General features: G+C 34.1%; 1 protein-coding gene across 7 annotated transcripts in view; it reads left to right on the top strand.

The window, feature by feature from the left end:
* The window catches only part of Golga4 (golgin A4), a 99,228-nt gene that overhangs the window by 62,223 nt on the left and 13,314 nt on the right, over positions 1-23,691 (top strand). For 5 of the 7 annotated variants that reach the window (XM_048794920.1, XM_015489495.2, XM_015489498.2 and 2 more), the window contains 9 exons: positions 1,201-1,332; positions 3,364-3,519; positions 5,104-9,344; positions 9,883-10,004; positions 10,474-10,604; positions 15,989-16,102; positions 17,292-17,312; positions 17,492-17,560; positions 19,988-20,063. In XM_048794920.1, the coding sequence (XP_048650877.1) occupies positions 1,201-1,332; positions 3,364-3,519; positions 5,104-9,344; positions 9,883-10,004; positions 10,474-10,604; positions 15,989-16,102; positions 17,292-17,312; positions 17,492-17,560; positions 19,988-20,063 (5,062 nt within the window). Of the gene's footprint in view, positions 1-1,200; positions 1,333-3,363; positions 3,520-5,103; positions 9,345-9,882; positions 10,005-10,473; positions 10,654-15,988; positions 16,103-17,291; positions 17,313-17,491; positions 17,561-19,987; positions 20,064-23,691 lie in introns of those variants that run through there. The other 2 variants (XM_048794921.1, XM_048794922.1) reach the window with 2 other exon arrangements.

Raw genomic sequence — 23,691 nt, 5'->3', positions numbered from 1 at the left:
AAGATCCTATTTTTTAATCCTATTTTTTTCTTACGGCACTTTGATGCTTTCATTCATTTTAAGAATTACCTGTTTGGTCCAATCGAAATTTATTTGGTGTGAGGAGTGAGGTAGAGATCCAACTTAAACTTTTTCCAGATGTCTACCAAGTAGTCTCCAAATTATTTATTTAATAATTCACCCTTTACCTTCTGATATGCCATGGTATCTTCATTGCATACTATGTAGAGTAATAAATTGGGTCTTTTTTTCTGGATTCTCTGTGCTATTCTGTTGCTTTGGCCATGTACTGGTATTGCACTACTGTGTTTACTCTAGTTTTATAGTATGTCCTACTATTTGGTAGTCTTCCTTAATTACTCTTATTTTTTTGGAAGAGTATTGCCTATATTTTGCATGTTTATTTTGTCTAATGAATCCTCCGAGCAAGAACAACGACAGTAACTCATTTTTTTTTTTTTTTTGTACCAGGGATTGAACTTAAGGGAACTCAACCACTGAGCAACATCCCCAGCCCTATTTTATATTTTATTTAGAGACAGATCTCACTGAGATGCTTAGCACTTTGCCAATGCCGAGGCTGGCTTTGAACCCAAGATCCTCCGATCTCAGCCTGTTGAGCCACCGAGATTATAGACATGTGCCACTGTGCCCGGCTAAGGCCAATAACTCTTTAATAAATAGTCCATGTCTAGAAAGCAAGCGTAATCAGATTGGTGCAGCCACAAAGAAGTGCCCTCTCTGAGAGCATAACTGACCCCTCATCCCCCATATGCTTTCTTGTTCTGGGGAGCTTCCTGGCAAGTTGTGGAAATGCAGTTTCAACCCCAGAGGACTCTATCTCTTGCATCAGCACTCTTAAACTAAGAACAAAGGATTACTGGGTTTTCTTTCTTTTCTTTTCTTTTTTTTAAATCTCCTTTCCCTTTTTCTTTTTGTTCTTTTCTGTGGGGTCTTGCTGGGTTGCCCAAGCTGGTCTCAAGTGATCTGTCTGCCTCAGCTTCCCAAGTGCAGGGACCATAGGCACAGGCCACCATGCCTAGTTTATTTTTTAACTGTCATGGCTTTAGTGACTTTGATCTGTGTAGAGAATTTTTCCTTTTAATTAGCTTGATTAAACTATAATTAAGTATTATTCAGTTGTGGAGTTACTTATTTTATTCTGGGTGTTTTCACTTTATCTTCTTGGTGGATTTTCAGAAATCCAATGAAGAACAAATTGCTAAACTGCAGAAGCAGCATGAAAATGAGCTGGCCAGCAAACAGCAGGAATTGATGAAAAAGTTTGAGACCCGAGAAAAGGAATTACAGGAGCAAATGAAAGTAGCCCTTGTAAGTATCTATTTTGTTTTTGCTATCAGTAAACTTCACAGAGTTAAAGAGTTGATACCCCCTGCTCCTGTCTCAGCTTAATTTCAGACTATTGGTACCCTTGACCTTTGGGTATGCAGAGAAGATAGGAGGTAGGCAAAAAAAGCTATCAGAACTCCTTAGCTTAGTATTATATGAAAATCAAATGTATTCATTTACCAAGCTGTCATCAGTCAGTTTGTTTGGGTATGTTTATCCAGCCCTTCCACCCTAGCAGTAGGCCGTAATTAGGAGGAAGAAAAGGAGATTAATTGAAGTAATGACTTCAGGAAGAATGTCTGAAAACTCAACTGACCCAATGTACCAAAGTTTTGTCTGAATTGCTTTTTAAAAAGGAGACAATGTTCAATCCACATGATGTTTAAAAAATAAGTTAAAATTTAAAAACAGAATGAACTGACAAAAATAATAACTGGAAAAGCCTTGTTGAAATAGTATAGTTAAAATTTTTTTTTCTTCAATTGTGAAAGCCTTTTATGTAAGTTACCATAAAAAGTGTTAATGCAAAAAAATGTAGTTTTTATATAAAGTTATTATCCTTAAAATAGTATGTATACTTTTAAAATGAGTTCATTGTGAAAGCATGAAGAAATAGTATTTAAAATTTTAATCTCCTTCCTTTGTGCATTGATTTCTTAATTGGGTCAGAGATTTTGAGAATTTCCAACAGTAGTGATTCATGAAGTAAGGTGATAAGTTTTCTAATCTGCTCTGTGGGGCAAATAAACTTGTAAATTATAGTACAATTGGCTGAGGTTAGGGAAATTAGTATGTGGTTATACAAATAATGAAGACATATTTGTGTTATTTGTTAGTTCAGAAAGGAATTCAAGCAGTTTATAAAAATATTGAAAGTATAACAAGACAGCATAAATTAAAAATAGGGGCAGGGAATTGAGGAACAAAGTAGGACATAAATGAAACTGGGAATGACTCTAAAATTCTTTCATCAAGCCCCACTATGCTTTTTCAGCCTAAGTAGTTGACCTTTGCAGGCACTAGGCCTTAATAATTGGCCATTGTTAATATTGACTTCTAAGAACTGATATATTCAGATATATTCCAAATAGAGCAAAACATGGACACAAGTCTGCTTGCCCCTTTCTTGATTCAGTAGACTTTAAAAATTTCTTCTTTTATTTTTATAAGCATTTTTATAAGAAATGCATTTAAAATATAGTTTACACTTTATGTTAAAACTTTAAAATCAGTGTTATAAAAATTTGTATTTTCTTATCAATCTACTCATATAATGGTACAAAATCATTGCTTACAACAGTGTCCTTCACCATACTGCTGTTGGCAGCCTATTCCTAAGCAACGGGTATAGATAAATACACTTATAACTGAAGTTTATTCAAGAAATTAGCTTTTAATGTGCTAACCTATCTTAAAAAGTACTCTCTAGAGCTTCTCTTCTCAAAATAGTAAAAACCTTTAGTATGATTGTTGATATGTAATCAAGAGAATTAGAGAAAATTCTCAGAGTTGAGGGGGCAAAAGTGCCTAGAGAATCTGAAATCCTGTTTTAAAGAGATTTCCTTGTTCTTATCCATATATTCACAAGTCATCTGATTTTGATTTGGTTTTCCAAGTGAGGTACCCTATTATAATGAGGTATTTCTCACAGACCACATTAACTTAAAATCTAGTTTTTAGACAGTGTTGAAATACCAATTTCAAGTGCAGAAAAGACAGCAACAATTATGTGGCCCTTCATAGTTAGCAGTTCTTTGTAAAACATTTTAAGTAGTGGAAAAATAGGAGACATAGTGGGGTTCCTGGAAGAAAATTTTTCATATTAATAATAATTGTGGCAAAGATCAGCCAGACCACACTGGAAAAGCCAAAGTGCCATTTCTGCAGAGAAGACGAGAGATGATGATATTGCCTACCTCACAGGGCTGGGTGCAGATCAACTGAAAGGCATGATTCCTGTGGAACTACTTTGGAAATGTGGGTTTAAGATGGTCTTAATTATTTTTGGCACAGGAAAAGAGTCAATCAGAATATTTGAAGATCACCCAAGAAAAAGAGCAGCAAGAATCTTTGGCCCTGGAAGAATTAGAGTTACAGAAAAAAGCAATCCTCATAGACAGTAAAAATAAACTTCAGGACCTTCAGCAAGAAGCAGAGACTTACAAAACTGTAAGCTTAAATAATATACAGATTCTAGAGCTGTGAAATTATTTGTATAAAATAATTTGTGTTTTTTCAAATAGGCACCACATTTCAAATAGCTGAGAGAAAGTGCTAGACAATAGCAATATAAGATTTCAGAGAAGCTTTTGTTTTACTGGGTTATGTGTATGTATACTTGCACTTCATTTTTAGATGGTGAGAGCTGTTCATGGGAGTGCTTCGGGCTCTGTGCTCTATGTTTGCTACCTGGTGCTTCTGTTTTTATCTTTAGCTGGCTGTGTTTCTGTCAGTCGCATACTCTGCCTCTGAGCACTCAGGTTCCACAGCTTCTTTGCTCCATTGCTTACTTACCCTTGCTCTCTAGGAAGTGGCCTCACTGTGTAGGCAGCACTTGCCCTGCTCTCTTCCTGCTTGTCCAGCTTCACCTCATGCTGTGTCCTAAATACAGTCCATTCTCGGCTTATGTCACAGTTCACTTGCCTCAATATCTTGTTTTTGCATTTTAAGTTTTTCCAAGTTAACATAATCCTATAATGAATATATTTGTACGATTTATTTATTTATTTGTTTGTTTATTTATTTATTTATTTATTTGCTGTAGCTGGACACAATACCTTTATTTTATTAATTTTTTTTACGTGGTGCCTCATACGTTCTAACCGAGTGAGTGCTCTACCACTGTTTCATTGTGCATATTTTTAAAGCTTAGTGACCTTTTCCTTCAGCAGTATTTGAAATATGTTTCCTATTTTGAAAACATACTAAGGTTAAACTTTTTTTAGCCATTTGCTCTGAATTAGTAAGATAGTCACATTTCTTACCCATCATTCTAAACTGTTCTTTACTTTTTCATTACCAACCTTTATAAAAGGTGGCATGGTGGAGTGAAATGGGCACTGAAGAGGACTAGATCTTACACTTGCTAGTTTTGTAAATTGATTGTGCCTTAATTTTCTTACCAGTCACCTGAAGAGATTGAATCTGGTAATTCCTCAGGATGTTTTCAGCTCTGACATTCCATGGCTCTGCTTTACTTAGCTCTTTTTCCTTCAGTCAGGATTGATGTTTTCATGAATATTGGTAGTCTTTGGTAAAATTTATATAAGTACCTTCTAAATAATAATTTTTGTGATAAAAAATAAAATAAATTATTTTTCTTCCAAAATTAAATTATAGAAATAATAAAGTACTATTGCAGGCCTTAAATAAGTAGAGGGGAAAAAATTCTGATTTCTTTTGATTTTCTGATCAGAAGTTACTATTATCTGTTTGTGATTATTTCTTTTTTGACTACCCATTAGAATATTCTTGAAAAGAGAGGTAATTTAAATAGTTATCCAAGCAAGTAGAAAAAAAAATCTGGAATTATGGATTTTGTAAAAAAATAGAATCTTTTCTTTGTTGTATGATTCCTTTAGTAATTGAGCACACATTGTCTTTTTGTGTTTGGTATGATATGTAATGTTATTTATCTAAATTTTAATCTTTTAAATAAGTAGTAGACATCATGTCTGTGGACATCATGTCTGTGTATCATTGCTCATAAGCTAATATGTACTTTAGTAAAAATATGTTCATTTTCATTGACAGAGAATTCTTGAATTGGAAAGTTCTCTGGAGAAAAGCTTACAAGAAAACAAAAATCAGTCAGAAGATTTAGCTGTTCATTGGGAAGCTGAAAAAAATAAGCACAATAAAGAAATTACAGTCTTGGTTGAAAAACACAAGACAGAACTGGAGAGTCTGCAGCATCAGCAGGATAACCTTTGGTCTGAAAGACTCCAAGTCTTAAAGCAACAGCATCAGACTGAAATGGAAAAACTTAGAGAAACATATGAACAAGAAAAAGAAACACTATTGAAAGACAAAGAGATTCTTTTCCAGGCCCACATAGAAGAGATGAATGAAAAGACTTTAGAAAAGCTTGATGTGAAGCAAACAGAGCTAGAATCATTATCTTCTGAATTGTCAGAGGTATTAAAAGCTCGTCACCAGCTAGAAGAGGAACTTTCTAATCTAAGGGATCAAGCTGATAAAATGAAGCAAGACTTAGAAGCCAAGCTGAATGAACAGAAAAATCATCACCAGCAGCAAGTTGATACTATGATTAAAGAACAAGAAATGTCTATCCAGAGAACGGAGAAGGCATTGAAAGATCAAATTAATCAACTGGAGCTTCTCTTGAAAGAAAAGGACAAGCACTTGAAAGAGCATCAGGCTCATGTAGAAAATTTAGAGGCAGATATTAAAAGGTCTGAGGGAGAACTCCAAGAGGCATCTGCTAAGCTGAATCTTTTCCAGTCACACCAGAGTACCACACGTGAACAGGCAAAAGCATATGAGGAGCAGTTGGCTCAGTTGCAGCAGAAGTTGCTGGATTTGGAAACAGAAAAAATTCTTCTTACCAAAAAGGTAGCTGAAGTTGAAACACAAAAGAAAGATGTTTGTACCGAGTTAGATACTCAAAAAACCCAGGTGCAGGACTTAATGCAGCAGCTTGAAAAACAACGTAGTGAAATGGAGGAAAAAATAAAATCTTTAACCCAACTCTATGAGTCCCAACTTAAGGATAGTAACATTGAGCAGGAACAGACAAATCAAATTTTGATGGAAAAGGAACATATAATTTTACAAATGAAAGAAGGACAGAGCAAAGAAATTGAGATTCTCAAACAGAAGTTGTCAGCCAAGGAGGACAGTATTAGTATTTTGCATGAGGAATATGAAAACAAATTTAAAAATCAAGAAAAAAAGATGGAAAAAATTAAGCAGAAAGCAAAGGAGATGCAAGAGACATTAAAGAAAAAATTGTCTGATCAGGAAGCCAAACTTAAAAAAGAGCTTGAAAATACTGTTCTAGAACTTAGTCAGAAAGAAAAACAGTTCAATGTGAAAATGTTGGAAATGGCACAGGCTAACTCAGCTGGAATCAATGATGCAGTATCAAGACTGGAAACAAATCAAAAGGAGCAAATAGAGAGTCTCACTGAGGCGCACAGGCGAGAACTCAGTGATGTCATATCAAGCTGGGAAAAGAAACTTAATCAGCAAGCTGAAGAACTTCAGGAAAAACATGAAATCCAGTTACAAGAGAAAGAACAAGAAATAGCAGAACTGAAGCAAAAGGTCCTCATATTTGGGTGTGAAAAAGAAGAGATGAACAAGGAAATAACATGGCTGAAAGAAGAAGGTGTTAAGCAGGATACTACATTAAATGAATTACAGGAACAGTTAAAGCAAAAGTCTGTTCATATGACCTCTCTCTCACAAAATGAAACTAAACTGAAAGCACAACTTGAAAAGCTGGAGGTTGACTTGAATCTTTCTCTGAAGGAAAATACTGTTCTTCAAGAGCAGGTAGTTGAACTGAAAATGCTAGCAGAAAAAGAAAACCTTAAGGTTTCTGAGTTAACAGACAAGTTGAAAATTATGGATGAGGAATTTCTCAGTTTGAAATCTTTACATGAAAACTGTAAGAAAAGCCTAGAAGACAAAAGCGTGGAATTCAAAACATTATCTGAGGAACTAGCATTTCAGCTAGACGATTACTCTAAGAAAACTGAAGCTCTATTGGAAGCTAAAACAAATGAGCTAATCAACATTAGTAGTAGTAAAATTAATGCCCTTCTTTCTAGGATTTCCCTCTGTCAACACCACACAACTAAAGTTAAGGAGGCCCTGTTAATGAAAACCTGCAGAGTTTCTGAATTGGAAGCACAACTTACACAGCTAACACAAGAACAAAATGTACTGAATAGTTCTTTTCAACAGGCTACCCATCAGCTAGAAGAAAAAGAAAATCAAATTAAGAGCATGAAGGCTGATATTGAAGGACTTGTGACAGAAAAAGAAGCCTTACAGAAGGAAGGAGGCAATCAGCAGCAGGCTGCCTCTGAAAAGGAGTCTTGTATCACACAGTTAAAGAAAGAGTTATCTGAAAACATCAATGCTGTCACACTGATGAAAGAAGAGCTTACAGAAAAAAAATCTGAGATCAGCAGTCTTAGTAAACAACTAACTGATTTAAACACTCAACTTCAGAATAGTATCAGCCTAACTGAAAAAGAAGCAGCCATTTCATCTCTCACTGAGCAGTATAACAAACAGCAGCGTGAATTACAGGATCAGGTACAAGATTTGTCTTTAAAAATTGATACCCTGAGTAAAGAGAAAATGTCTGCTCTTGAGCAGGTGGATCACTGGTCCAACAAATTCTCAGAATGGAAGAAAAAAGCTCAGTCAAAACTTATGCAGCATCAAGACACTATTAAAGAATTGAAGATGCAGTTTGAGTTAAAAACAAAGGAAACTAATGAAAAGGATGAGGAGATAAATTTATTGAAGGAAGACTTGGATGAACAAAATAAAAGATATGAATGTTTAAGGGGTGAAATGGAAGACAAGATGAGCAAGATGGAGAAAAAGGAGTGTAATTTAGAGACTGAATTAAAGACTCAAACAGCAAGGATTGTGGAATTAGAGGACCATATTACTCAGAAAACAATTGAAATTGAGTCTTTACGTGAAGTTCTTACAAATTACAATCAACAAAAAGATGTTGAACAAAAAGAATTGGTTCAGCAACTTCAACACTTTGAAGAGTTAGGAGAAGAAAAGGACAACAGAATTAAAGAAGCTGAGGAAAAGGCTTTAAGACTTGAAAAACAAATGTCTTCGATGGAAGCTGAGCTTGAAATTAAGAAGCAAGAAATAGAACATGTGAATTCATGTGTGAAAAGCAAAGAAGATGAGTTAAAGGCATTGGAAGATAGACTTGAGTTAGAAAGTGCTGCAAAACTAGCAGAACTGAAGAAGAAAGCTGAGCAAAAAATTGCCGCTATCAAGAAACAGTTGTTGTCTCAAATGGAAGAGAAAGAACAACAATATAAAAAAGGTACAGAAAGCCATCTGAGTGAGCTAAACACAAAATTGCAAGAAAGAGAAAGGGAAGTTCATATTTTGGAAGAGAAACTTAAGTCAATGGAAAGTCCTCCACAATCAGAAACATCAGTTATATCCAGCTCAGCCAAAAATGTGGCTGCTTCTGCTGAGCAAGAAGAAACAGATTCCCAAGGCTGTGTGCAAAAGGCATATGAAGAAAAACTTAGTGTTTTACAAGGAAATCTAACAGAAAAAGAAAAGCTGTTGAAGAGACTAGAGCAGGAAAAAGAAGAGGCAATTTCATCTTATTCTGAAATGCAGTGTAAGTACCAGGAGCTCTTATTAAAGTTAGAAAGTGCTGAAGCAAAGCAACATGAACATCAAATTGTAATAGATCATCTTCAGGAGGAACTTGAGGAAAAAAAGAAATATCCCTCGATAATGTGCCAGCATGTGGAAGAAGAGAGAGGTAAAAATAATGTAGAGACAAAGCAAAACTGGGAAAACGTGGCTGATGGTGTCCAGAAAACCCTCCAGGAGCAGGAACTAACCTGTCAGACCTTGGAGCAAAAGATAAAAGAGCTGGATTCCTGCTTAGTAAGAGAGAAGGAAGCACATAGAGTTGAAATGGAAGAGTTAACCTTAAAATATGAAAAATTACAGGCTTTACAACAACAGATGGATGGAAAAAATAAACCCACTGAAGTTTTGGAAGACAATACTGAAGAAAAATCCAAATCACATGTGGTCCAACCCCAGTTGCTTGGTAACGTGGAAGCCGTACACAATGACCTGGAGTTTAAATTAGCAGGGGCAGAGCGGGAAAAACAGAAACTGGGCAAGGAGATCGTTAGATTGCAGAAAGACCTTCGGATGTTGAGAAAGGAACATCAGCAAGAATTGGACATATTAAAGAAAGAATGTGAACAAGAAATGGAGGAGAAAATCAAGTATGTTTTATTTCTGTACTCTTCCTTAATTAAGTATCCTTTTTTTCCTGTGCCTAATATAGTTATTTTTAAGTTATTTGAGTATTTCCCTACCAGAGTGTTAAACAAAAGTCTAGTAAGTTAAATACTGAGGAGAAATACAAAACAAGTTAGGGCAAGTGTTATTCCATGTCCATTTGGGGGAAGAGTATAAGATCATAATTATTAGATATACATACAAATAATTATTTTATTTTTGGTTTATTATTTTTAATTGTAATATTATTATATATAACATAGATGGTTGGTAGAAATTCAAATGGAAAAGAAAAAAATTCTCCAATCAACCACTCCCTAGAGAGGTAATCATAGTTTGTATATCCTTCCAGAAATTTTCTGTATCTGGACACACATACACACACATGCACACACACCATTAGAATTGTTTTCATGTTAGTAAGATCATCCTATTTGTACTGTTTTGAAGACCAGGTAACTTTGCAACTTGTTCGTTTTGTTGGCAGCAAGTAAACCTTTCAATTTTTATTTTTTCATTCAGGCAGGAACAGGAAGATCTTGAGTTGAAGCACAATTCCACATTAAAAAAGCTGATGAGAGAGTTTAATACTCAGCTGGCACAAAAGGAGCAGGAGCTGGAAATGACCATAAAAGAAACGATCAGTAAGTATAATTTTAAATTCAATGAGGAACAAATCAAAATCAGCAGATGCTATAATTTAAGATTATTCTTTTTTGCAGTTATGGTAAGTGCTGTAAGTCATTAAACTGGAGGAAAAAATGGTCTTTACCCCCCAAAATTCTCTATTAGTTTCTCTAGAAAGTTCTTTTACCTGTACCTGGCAGTGACTTGCCTTGACGGGGAGGAGTGGGTGAAAGAATCCTAAAGTTTTAGCTAATAATGACCTTGTACTTATGCTCAGTTCTTACAGGGTTCTTTTGATCATTTGATCATTTTTGATCATTTTGATCATTTGTTGGGCTGGTTGTCTCATTTAACGTCTTGTAATGTTCACACTAAATTGAATTTTAGCAAAAATAATTGGAAGCGAGAATTTTTACTGCAATTGGGATATAGGTAGTTACTCTTGACTAATGTGTTTTCTTGTATATATCTCTTTTTATCTATTAGATAAGGCCCAGGAGGTAGAAGCTGAACTTTTGGAAAGCCATCGAGAAGAGACAAATCAGTTACATAAAAAAATTGCAGAGAAAGATGATGATCTAAAAAGAACAGCCAAAAGATATGAAGAAATCCTTGATGTACCTTATTTTCTTTCTCATTTGAAATTTAGCTATAGTAGATTTCATGGTAAAATTGAAGGTTTTTTTATAATATTACCCAAATTAATATTTCTGTACTATATGTAGATTTAAAGTCTAATTGATTTCTGCCAGTACTGTAGTTTCCTGATCAGATTCTGCTCTAGTCGGTACAACCCACTTGCTAGTATTGAAGCAACCATGAGTTTCTAAGGGGAAAAAGGAATCTTCTTTTCCTTCTTCCTCATAGATTCATACAGAACTGTAAGAGAACTATGCTAAGATTGCAGAGCCTGTGTTTGAGTAAAGTCTTTAGTAATGGGACAGTTAGTGTGTTTCGAATGGGGCTGCTTACCTGGGATCTTCTGGGCAAGCCAGTTAACTTTATTCAATTCTTATTCATTTGAAGAGTTTTTCTTGGTATCAAAGGAATAAAAAAAGATGGGGGGAGAAACAGAGTATCAGCTAAATGTTTCATATTTAGTGGAAGTTTAGTTCAAAATACTTATTTCATTAATGGCACTGTAGCCATGAAGATAAGCCATGAGCTTGGCATGGTGGTGTACTCCTATAACTCCAGCTACTCAGGAGGCTGAGGCAAGAGGATCCCAAGTTTAAGGCTAGCCTAGGCAACTTAGTAAGAACCTGTCTCAAATAAAAAATTAAGGGCTGGGAATTTAGCTCAGTGGTAGAGTGCCCCTGGGTTCAATCCCTGAATGCTAGTGAATACTTTGGATCCCAAGAATGTTTTTAAACTAAATATAAATATTAAACTGTAAATTAGTTTCAATTGAGTTACGTATCTTTTAGTTACTCTGTTGCTCCAAACTTTATTTTTCTATACTCCAAGAGCCATTTTATGATTAAAATGCAAAATCAGAAAATCATGTCTCAACTGTGTTAGCAGTAGATGTCTGATCTTAGAACAGAGGATATAATTATTGCTAATATAATTGAAATGACTGAAATTCCAATATATGACACATGTCTATAAATGCTCTTTCTATAATTTTTAGTTTTAAATTTTAATATGAAAGATTTAGATTTAAATAATGTTGAAAAAAAGAAAGGGAGAACATGAGTGTACATAAATTTATATAAATACACACATATACCTCGGTATATTTGGGAAATGGTTTCAGAATAAAGATTTAAATAATTTTACATTTTTTAATATTTCCAGAGTATGTATGTACTAAGTTAAAAAAAAAAATGCTTGAATGCTTAGAGAATGTTGAAATTGGAAGATAAAACACAGCTAGTTTAGTTCTGTCTTCTGGTTTTTTAAAATTTTAATTTGTTATATCTGTTTTTGTTTTTGCAGAAGGAAAAGCAAATTTAGCATAGTTAAATGATTTCCTTAAAATGACAGAGTGAGTGCTACAGCATATTCTTCATTAGCTTCACATATTTCATAAATAAAGACTTCTCTTTAAGAAAGGAACTTTGATGAGCAGTTAAGCCAGGGGACTTCAACTGCAGGGGAGAAGCTTTGCCACACCTCTATAGTTCCTTTTGGTGAACTACTTCTGACTGGATGCGTGGGGTAGCAGATGGTAGACTTTGCAAGGGTCATGACATACCTCTTTAGGTAATGGAATAACAGAGCAAGGAGACACGTGATGTACGCCTTTTGTCTTGGTCCCTTCTTGAAGATGAGCTGTATATTAGGGAGACTAGGAAAATAGTCTTCATTAATCAGGTTTAAAATAATAGAGCAAGTGGGCAGAAAATGAAGAATGGGTAAGGGAATGGGGTGGACTCTGTTTAAGTTCCTTCCTGTATCCTAGACCAACACTGTCCATTAAAAATATACTACGAACCATATTATAAAGTTTTCTAGTAGCTATATTTTAAAAAAGCAACTTTATTTTAATAGCATATGTTAACTAACTCAGTATAACTGAAATATTTTCATTTCAACTTGTACTTGATATAAAATTTACATGCAGTAGGCCTTCATATTATCCATGGGTTCTGTTAAACCTGGATTTAGCTAACTACTGATCAAAAATATTTCGGAAAATTTATGTCTGAACTGAACATGTATGGATTTTTTTCTTGTTATTAGTCCCTAACCAATACAATATAACTTCTGTTTACTTGGAATTTGTATTAGGATTATAAGCAACCTAGAAGTGATTTAAGGTATATGGAAAGAGGTATGGGAGAGGGTTGTCCTGAAACCACTCCCCAAATGTACCAAGGTATGTGTATGTATTTATATAAATTTATGTATACTCACTCTTTTCCTCCCTCCCTCCGTCCCTCCCTCCCTCCGTCCCTCTCTCCCTTCCTTCCTTCCTTTCTTTTTCTTTCTTTTTTTTTTTTTAAACATTACTTGGAATTGAATCCAGGGGTGTTCTACCTCTAAGCTTTATCTCCAACCCATTTCTAGTTTTTATTTTTGAGATAGGTTCTTATTAACTTTCCCAGGCTGGCCTTGAACTACTTATCTTCCTGTTTCAGCTTTCTGAGTCTCTAGGAATACAGGAGTATATAAACAACACATCCAGCTATATATGTGCATTCTTTAATTCTTCATATTTTATCTCAGTTTGAACTAGTGTATTTCAAGTGTTTACTAACCACAATTCTGTGGTTTCTGGTAGCTAGTTGTAATATACACTTAAATATGCATCCAAAATATATATTCATCTTAAATTTTTTAAAAATGTAAGTAATAAGGAGATATTAGCAATTCTCAGTAAACACCATATTGCTTTTATTCTGAGGTCTATTCTCTGCCATTCTTCCATTTAAAAAATTTTCAGGTTGAAAATTTGTATGGGATTTGTATGTATTATCTAATACTATATTTTTCCCCTTCTGAAAGATTGATGATTTATCTCAGTGATGACATTATAGAAGGCTACATTTTGTTATTGATTAAAATAATTCTTATCTGTTAAATTGTTATTTATTAAAATTTGAGCACAGAGAGATTTTATTTTTCCTGCCATCTTAGGTAGGTAACATACTTATCATTGCCTATTTGAATAAACTAGGAACTGTTTTTCATCCTTGGTTCCACCTTCCTAAGTCCCTCACACATAAGCATCCGTGTATTTATTAGGGTAGGCATCTGCTTTCATTGCCAGCCCAGTATCTCAAATACAGCAGGCTCTTAGGATATGATTTTCTCCTTTAATTATATTCCATGTTGTTCTTCTCTTAACTCTACTGCTGCTACTAGTCTGGGCTGCCATCTTTCAACTAGTCTAGTCTATTGTTTTAATTTCTTATCTGATCTCCTTTCTACTTGTCTTTTTATTTTCCCCTCTGATATATTCATACATTCTTACAATTATTTTCTATCTTGCAGCAAAAGGATAATCATATTACTTCACCTCCTAAATAAGTCTAATGGCTCCCCATTGTCCCAGTGATCAGTGTATGCCAGCTAAACTCAACTTTAGCTTGTTCTTCATTTTCTCATGTTCCCAATTCTTTAGGATTTTTTAAAAAATGTTTTTAATTTAACTTTTATTTGGGAAAATATTGAACAACATATTCACATTGCTAAAAGATAAAAATAATACAAAAAGTATATTTAAAAATGGTATCTAATGAAAATTGCATACATTCATCTTTTTTTATTGTAAAGAAGACTAACAAGCATTTATAAAAAAAAAAAAAATTACAGAACTGGTGCGTGTATGTGTGTGTGTGTGTGTGTACGCATGCGGGTGTGATTCTATGATTCCAAGGCTTCACACATGCCAGAGACGCACTCTATCACTGAGCTATAATCCCAGCACCAGAACTGTTTACTAAATTAGAAATAATTCATAAAGGATTCTTTCCTAATTCTTAGAGGGCTTGCCTTAGGTTGGTGTCCTACAGTTATCAAAGGAAGTGCCAATTGTCATATTAAAATCTGGGCCTAGCTGAATAAGTAGCTATGGAGGTGATCTTTTCAAATAAGTCTGAACCACATTGACACAGACAGCCATGAGCGATATGTCAGAGTAAAATTAAAAAAGTAAACCAGAACTAAGGACACTAATATTTTTACAATAACTCTGGTTGATGGTGTTTTAGATGTGGAGGCCTGGTTAAGGTTTGCCTTGGTGGGGCAATATATAAGGAGGCTAGAGACTAGAGATTTCAGTTTTGCTGATGTTGAGAGAAGGTATTTGTTTTTTTCAACTACTAGAGAAAATTTCATGACAAATAGTATTGGAAATTAGATTGTCCAAGTGTCTTATGGCTCACATTGCCTTATTTTGTGCCATGGGGCCTAACCGTCTGTTTTTTTGTCTTAGAGAATGTTTCTGGAAAGTCAGCATCTGTCAAATCAGATACCTGTTTGTGGTTGTTTTTCCTGTTAAGTTCTTTAGTCAGCAAACAATTGTCTTTATTATTCAAGTCAGATCAATATTCTAATTCCAAATGTTCTTTTAGCATAAAGGTTATTGCAAGATTTATAAGATTGAGGAAAGATCTGGATTACTTTGGATAGTAAATCACAGCAATTGCCAAGACAGATGAAGGAATGTAAGGTCTGGCAACATCCTATTACCAAGGCTGTCAAAACTGAAGAGAAAATTATTTCTGTGCCAAATTTTCTAAGTAGATTCTTTGAGTCAAAAAGTCACACATTACTTTTTCTAATTTAGCCATGTCTAGTTTTTGCAAAGTTTAGGCAAATGGAGACCTTACATTGATTATCAACAAAATAGTAGCTTTTTTTTTTTCAAGGACAGATTTTAATTGTACATTGTACCCTCAGGAACCCCTAATGTGGTTTGGGGGCAGATGTGTAGAAGATGTGCTTGTAAATTTGCCAGTCTAGGACAGAAGACCAGCTGTTGAGTTATACAGCCTATCCAAAGGAAGTAGGAAAAAAAACCCCAAAATTCCATAACGTCTTTCTTTATTTTATTTTTTTCCCCCACAACTTCTTTAGATCAGTTAAGTTGCCAGCTGGATGGACAGTGCTATGTATAAAAATAGCTACTTTATTTTAGTTTTTAATTAAAAAAAACTTTAAAATTTGTTCTAATTAGTTATACAAGTTACTTTATTTCTTTGAATGTTTTCTGAAAGTCAGATCCCAATATGGAAAAGGCATTATAGTCATTACAACACACTGTTATAATCTCATGCTTCAAACCTTCAAAAATTGTATTTTCAGGGCAAAGAAACAGTTTGATGAGCTTTATTTGGTGAGAATAATGGAGTGAGGGTGTAAGAAATGTCATCCTGGAAATAGTGAGCAGCATTGGAAAAGGCTTGGAGCTCAAAGTAGGGCATGGAGGAAACTGTTTAGATCATACTAATTAATTACAAATAGTACTGTATGTCTCAAAAACTTGAGCTAAGTTTTCTCTACACCATGCTGCCTCTCTACCACATTATTACTATTTTTTATTCTAAAGGCTCGTGAAGAAGAAATGACTGCCAAAGTAATGGACTTGCAAACTCAGCTTGAGGAACTACAGAAGAAATATCAGCAAAAGCTTCAACAGGAGGAAAATTCTGGCAATGATAATGTGAGAGGAATTCAAGTGTTTTTTTTTTGAAAACATTGTCAGTTCCATGACTTGACCTACATATGTAGCATCTCATTTAATTCTAACAAACCTTTCAAGAGATTCTTGTCTCCTTTTACAGACAGTAAAAGAATCAAAGAGGTTGAATAAAATGTCCAGGCTCACACTGTGGTGGGAATTTAAAAATCTACTAGGCATCATTATTTTTTGAGATGGAGTCCTGCTGTGTTGCCCAGGCTGGTCTGGAACAAGCAGGAGCTCAAGTGATCCTCCCCTCAGCCTCCAGAGTAGCTGGGTCTACAGGTACACACTACCAATACCGAGCTTCTAGATATTTTGATTTATACACACATGTTGAGTTCCAGGAAAAATACTTTGTGATCATAGTAAAGAGTGGGTTCCTGCCGTGTGTAGTAACTCACACCTATAATCCCAGCAATTTGGGAGGCTGAGACAGGAGCATCACGAGTTCACAGCCAGCCTCAGCAAAAAGTAAGGGGCTAAGCAATTCAATGAGAACCTGCCTCTAAATAAAATACAAAAGAGGGCTGATGATATGGCTCAGTGGTTGAGTGCTCCCAAGATCAATCCCTGGTACCAAAAAAAAGAAAAAAAGAATGAGTTCCAAGACACAGTAATTCAGCAATTTCCCTGTGTGCTTTAAATAGATGTTAATAAAGAAATTTTACAAATAATAAGCAAACATTTGTTTTTAATTTTTTTTAAGTTGTAGATGGACACAATATTTTTATTTAATCATTTATTTATTTATTTTTATGTGGTGCTGAGGATTGAACCCAGTGCCTCACACATGCGAAGCAAGCACTCTGTCACTGAGCCACAACCCCAGCCCAACAAACATATTCTTATTGTGGAAAGAGTCACGTAATGCAAAAGTATACAACATGAAACCTGTATGGGCGGGGGCACCTTCCTTATGTAGTAATCATTGTTAGAAGTTTGGTGATTGACTTTGTAGTCTTTTTCTTTGTATTCACCTATGTTTGTGGGTAGATAGTTTAAAAAACAAAATAAACCAGGTTTGAAAGCAGATATTTAAAGTGCCTTATCTCAAATCTGACCACTCCCTTAATACTGTAATTTATTTCCCTATAATTTCATATTGCTCTGTTTTATTACTTGCAGATTTTATTGTATTCACTCATTATTTTTTCTTTGCCTTTTTCAGGTAACAATTATGGCACTACAGGTAAGATTAATTGTTAAGTGAATTTAAAGAATGCATTTTAGGAATGCTTTTTTAAAAAAAATAAACTAAAACCAAAAAAAAAATGTTTTAATGAGAAAGATTTTCTCAAGTAGTAAAGAAATGTGTCCAGACATTGATGAAACCCATATACAGTTCAGATCTGTTTTTTGTTCTTTCAGACTCAGCTAGCACAGAAGACTTCTTTAATCAGTGATTCAAAGTTGAAAGAGCAAGAGTTCAGAGAACAGGTACAGGCTAATCAGTGCTATTTATTTTTAACTAACTTAATGTATGTTAATATGGACTTGGATCTCTTTTAACTGATTTTACAAAAACAACTGATCTAATAATTGACTTTGATATTCTTTTTACATGGGAAATTTATTTCCAAGTCCAGAGGTGCTAGAGGTTATCTCTATAAATTCATGATCACATATATTTAAACAAAAACATTTGTATCCTATTATTTCTAGTGTTTAACATTTTGGGTAACAATTTGTGTTTGTATAACACAACTTAATAACTTAAGTTCTAAAAAGAACTTTTTTTTTTTTCGGTTTATCAGGGGAAAATATGTTGACATTATCTTTGGTGCTTTCTCATAGTGGTTAAATAAATTGTTCTAATTTAATAAGATTTGTCCACCTATTATCCAAAGACAATATATGTACTGCGGTTTAAATATGTGTGGGTATAATCCCAGGCATGCAACACAAGCACATATACACATTTGTGTGTGTAACTTGATCCTTGGTGAAGTCTTTTTCTAAACTTTGGATCAATAGTGGCTCAAGTCAGTAGGCTAAGTTTGAAGGCTAAATTTCCAGGTATTTACCAGTTCTCTTAAAATATACACATACAAAAATCTTTTTTTATTTTTTATTTTAGCAGTGTTGGAGATCAAACCCAGGGCTTCATGCATACTAGGCAAGCACTCATCCCTAGCCCCAGACAAATCTTGATAATTGTTGAAATTGGGTGATAAATGGGTTTATGGTCTTTAATTGTTCTATACTTTCTTTATTTGAATATGTTTCAAATTTTTCATATTTTTAAACTCATAACGACAGGTACATTGTTCAACTATTACATTTCCCCCCATACTTCTTCAGGGCTTTAACTTTTCCCTTAATTTTATTATTTTTTATTTTTTTAGTTGTAGATGGACATAATACCTTTATTTTATTTATTTATTTTAATGTGGTACAGAGGATAGAACCCAGTGCTTCACACGTGGTAGTCAAATGCTCTTACCACTGAGCTATAACCCCAGTCCTTTCCTTAATTCTTAAGATTAGTGCTTTAAAATTCTCTTCTTTTAGTATCCTTAAATCTTCAAAACTGTTATGGCACAAAGTTTTTATACTTGTGATTTTATTGTGGTAAAATACATATAGAATTTTCCATTTTAATAATATGATTAATAAGTATATGATTAATTGACATTTAGTTTATTCACAAATATCAGTCACTATTCACATTCACTATATCTAGTTCTATAACATTTCATCACCCTGAAAAGAAATCTCACACCCATTAAACAGTCACTCACTGTTACCTCCTTCCTCAACCCCTTGGCAACCACTAATCTGCTTTTCATCTCTATGAGTTTCCCTGTGCTGGGTATTTATATAATGGAATCATACAATACATGACCTTTTATGTTTGGCTTTCACTTAGCGTAATGTTTTCAAGATTCATCTCTATGTTTAACATATTTTAGTACTTTATTCCTCCTTCTGTCTAAATAATATCCCATTGTATGGATATACCATATTTTGTTTATCCATTCTTCAATTGTTGGACATTTGGGTTGTTCTACCTTTTTGCTATAGCAAATAGTGCTGTTACTAACATTTGTGTACACGGTTTTTGTTTGAAATCTGTTTCTAATTCTTTTGGGTATATGTATACCCAGGAATGGAATTTCTGTGTTATACGATAATTCTTTTATTTTTTGAGAAACTGCCAAAATATTTCCATAGTAGCAGCACCATTTTTCATTATATCAACAATGTGTAAGGACTTTCAGTTTTGCTACAATGTGTAAGGACTTTCAATTTTGCTAAGTTTTTTTGATTATAGCCATCTGAGTCTTTATGAAGTAGAATATAATTGTGGTTTTAATTTGTATTTCTCTAATGACTAAATGATGTTAAGCATCTTTTCCTCTGCTTGTTGGCCATTTTTATTAATGTTCTTTGCCCATGTTTTTTAGTTGGGTTGTTTCTTTTTATTGTTGAATTATAAGTGCTCTTTATATATTCTGGATACAAATTCTTTATCAGATATATTATTTCTAAGTATTTTCTCCTATTCTGTAGGTAGTCTTTTTTACTTTTTTTTAAAGAATTTTTAGTGTAGATGGACACAATCTTTATTTTATTTCTTTATTTTTATGTGGTGCTGAGGGTTGAACTCAGTGCCTCATATATGCTAGGCAAGCGCTCTACCACTGAGCCACAGCCCCAACCCCTAATACTGTCCTTTGATGCACAGCTTTCTATTTTTTTTTTTCTTTTGTTGTCTTTTGGTTTAAATCTAAGAAATTAATTTTACTTACCTATACTTTGTCTTCAGCATTAAAAAACCTAGTGGCTACGGTAATCATATTTTTCTTACATTTGGTTTCTGTGCAAATCTTATGATATGATTTGAATATTTGTTATTTTTAGATTAATAATTTAGAAGACCGTTTAAAGAAATATGAAAATAACCTATATGCAGCAACTGTGGGAACACCTTGCAAAGGTAAGAATGATGTTTCAGGTCATGTAATCCATGATTATCTCTTATTGGTAGATTTATAGATGGTTTTAAAAGTTTTTGTCTTTACTAATCTATATTATTTTTTCTCATTTTTATTTTTAATTGACAAATAAAAATTGTATGTATTTTTTGTTTGCAGCATGACATTTCAAAATACTTATTCAATTTAGAATGGCTAAATTGAGCTCATTAATGTGCATTACCTCACGTAACTTTTTTTTTTTTTATGGTGAGAGCATTTAAAAAATGGAGTTTCTCTCTGTTTTTTTTGGGGGGGCGGGGGCGGGGTTGGCGGGGTTGGAGGGCTACTGGGGATTGAACTCAGGGGCACTCGACCACTGAGCCACATTCCCAGCTCTATTTCGTATTTTATTTAGAGACAGGGTCTCACTGAGTTGCTTAGCACCTTTCTTTTGCTCAGGCTGGCTTTGTACTCAAGATCCTACTACCTCAGCCTCCCAAGCTGCTGGGATTATAGGCGTGTGCCCCATGCTGGTCAGTTTCTCTTTTCTGAAAGTTAATTTTGTTAGGCATAGAATTCTAGGTTGAGAATGATTTTTTTCTTAACAATTTGAAATTATTATTTTATGGTCTTTTGGATTTTATTGTTGAAATGTTGGTTGTACGTTTTTCTGATCATTTGACTCCAGTTGCTAATCTTTATTCTCTGATTGCTTTTAAGATGTTCTCTTCATTAATGTTTTCAATTTCAATATAGTTTGTGTAGGTATAGATTAACTTTTTCTGCTTGGTATACATTGTACTTTCTAAATTTGTGGATTCTAATGTTTATTAGTTCTGGGAAATTCACAGTGATTATCTCTTCAGAGATTTCCTTTCATTCTATATTTTAATTCTCATGCTATTAGATTTCATTTTATATTATTCACATTCAGTTTTGGAACTTTTATATTTGCACTCCAAAAAGATATTTCATAACTTTTATTAATCTTCCTTCATTCTGTCCATTCCCTCCAACCAGAGAAAAACTAATCTACATTGTAGTCTCTAGATTTTGCATGTCCTAGACATTTCATATAAATGGAATCATGATTTGTGATTATCTATGACTGCCTTCTTTCACTTAGTAAAATGTTTTTGAGGTTCATCCATGTTATAGCATGAGTCAGTACTTTTTTGTTTTGTTGATGATTGATATTCCATTGTATGGATACCACATTTTATTCATCCATTCATCAGTTGAGTTAATGAACATTTTGATTGTTTCCACTTTGGGACTATTATAAATAATGCTTCTTTGAACACTGGTGTACATGTTTTTGGGTGAATGTATATTTTCATATTTCTTTAATGTATACCTTGGAGTGAGATTGCTAGATCTTATGGTAACTCTATGTTTAACTTTATCACCAACTTCAGACTGATTTCCACAGTGACTATACCATATTCCAAAAATCCCATCAGGAATATATGGGGGTTTCAATTTATCTGCATTCTTGCTAGCACTTATTGTTGTCTTTTTCTAATCCCAGTCGGTATAAAGTAGTGTCCTGTAATGTTGGTTTGTAGTTCCCTGATGGCTGTTGATAGTAAGCATTTTTTTGTACCGACTAGCCATTTGTATATCTCCTTTGGTTATTTTTAAATTGGGTTGTCTTTTTTTATTGAGTTGCATGAGCTCTTTAGATATAAGTCTCTCATTAGATAAATGATTTACAAATATTTTCTCATATTCTGTGAGTTTTCTTTTCACATTCTTGATGGTTTTTGATATTGATAAAGTTCATTTTATCTGTTTTTGTTGCTGACTGCTTGAAGTGTTAATATGTAAGTAACCATTGCCTAATCCAAGGTCATGAAGATTTACTCCTATGTTTTCTTCAGAGTTTTATAGTTTCAACTTCTCCATTTTTATCTTTGATCCATTTTGAATTGATTTTTGCATATGGTGTGAAGAAGGGATTTAACTTTATTTTCTGTGGGTATATGGATATTCAGTTGTCCAGTGCTGTTTAAAATCCTGTTCTTGCTGGGCATGGTGGTGCACACCTATAATCCCAGTGGCTAGGGAGACTGAGGCAAGAGGATCATGTGTCCAAAGCCAGCCTCATCAATGGCAAGGTGCTAAGCAACTCAGATCTGTCTCTAATTAAAATACAAAATAGGGCTGAGGATATGGCTCCGTGGTTGAATGCCCCTGAGTTCAATCCCCGGTACCAAAAAGAAAAGAAAAGAAAAAAATCCTATTCTTTTCCTTTTTAAATTATCTTGGCAATGTTGTTAAAGTTAGTTGTATGTATATATGTTTATTTCTGGACTCTGGATTCTACCACTTGGAGAATAAAATGGGGTGAGGGGAGAGAGAATACATAGATATACTAGGTATTGATAATGTATCTCTTTGTTAGTATCACACTGTCTTGATACTGTTGCTTTGTATTGAGTTTCAAGATTGCCAACAGTGAGTCCTCCAATTTGGTTCTTTTTCAATATTGTTTTGACTGTTCTGGGTCTCTTGAATATCCATATCAGTCTTGAGATCAACTTGTCAATTTCTGCAAAGAAGGCAGGTGGCATTTTGATGGGGATTGTGTTCAGTCGTGTATGGAACTTGCCATTTTAGAGGTATTTTCTTCTAATCCGTGAATGTGAGATGTCTTTCCACTTATTTAGATCTTTTACATTTCTTTAAGCATTTGTAGTTTCAGAGTGTAAGTTTTATATTTGTCTAAATTTATTGCTAAGAATTTTATTTTTCCTGATTCTATTGTAATTAAAAATGTTTTAAAACTTTATTTTCAGATTGTTCTTTGCAGATGTATAGAAATGCAGTTGAATTTTATTAATCTTGTATCTTGCAGTAGTATTGAACTTACCTGTTAGTCTCATAGTTTTTTAGTGGATTCCTAAGAATTCTCTATATACAAAAATCATGTCATTTACAAATAGTTTTACTTCTTCAGTACTGTGTTAGCTTTCCACCTCTATGAGAAAATACCTGAGAAAAACAAAAGAGGGAAGATATATTTTGGCTCATTGTTTTAGAGGTATCAGTGGCTGGCTCCATTGTTTCTGGGCTGTGGTGAAGCAGTACATCATAGTGGGAGGGCTTGGTGGAGCAAAAGCTACTCACTTCATTGCAATGGAGAAGCAAAGTGAGAAAGGAAGAGTGTGTGGGTCAAGGTACACCCTTCAAAGATCCCCTTTTGACCTACTTCCTTCAACTAGGCCCACCTCCGAAAGTTTCCATCACCTCCCAATAATGCGATCAAATTATGAATCTCTATCAGTAAATAAGGTCAGAGCCCTTATGATCCAATCACTTCCCCAAATCTCCATCTCTTAATTGGGGGACATCAAGCCTTCAAAACCATGAGCCTTTGGGGGACATTCCAGATCCAAACCATAACAAAAACTGTCTTTTATTCTTTAAACATTTCAAGCAGTGAATTTATAATTTGTAACAGTTTCATTATCAGGATCTTTCTGGGTTATATATCTGTTTTTTATTTTTTCTGCAAACTTTTGCTCATGGAGGCTTGCCTCCTGTGATGTGATGATTTTTTTTTTTCTTTCTATATTGAGAACTCATTTGGGTGTGAACTGTTTGATCAAGGATTTTGTCAGAAAGAATTTCCATTTGCTTCTG

The sequence above is a fragment of the Marmota marmota genome, unplaced genomic scaffold, assembly GCF_001458135.2.
Source record: "Marmota marmota marmota unplaced genomic scaffold, marMar, whole genome shotgun sequence".
Lineage (NCBI taxonomy): Eukaryota > Metazoa > Chordata > Mammalia > Rodentia > Sciuridae > Marmota > Marmota marmota.
Note: the sequence above shows the minus strand (reverse complement) of the source record. Positions and strands in the feature narration are given on the sequence as shown.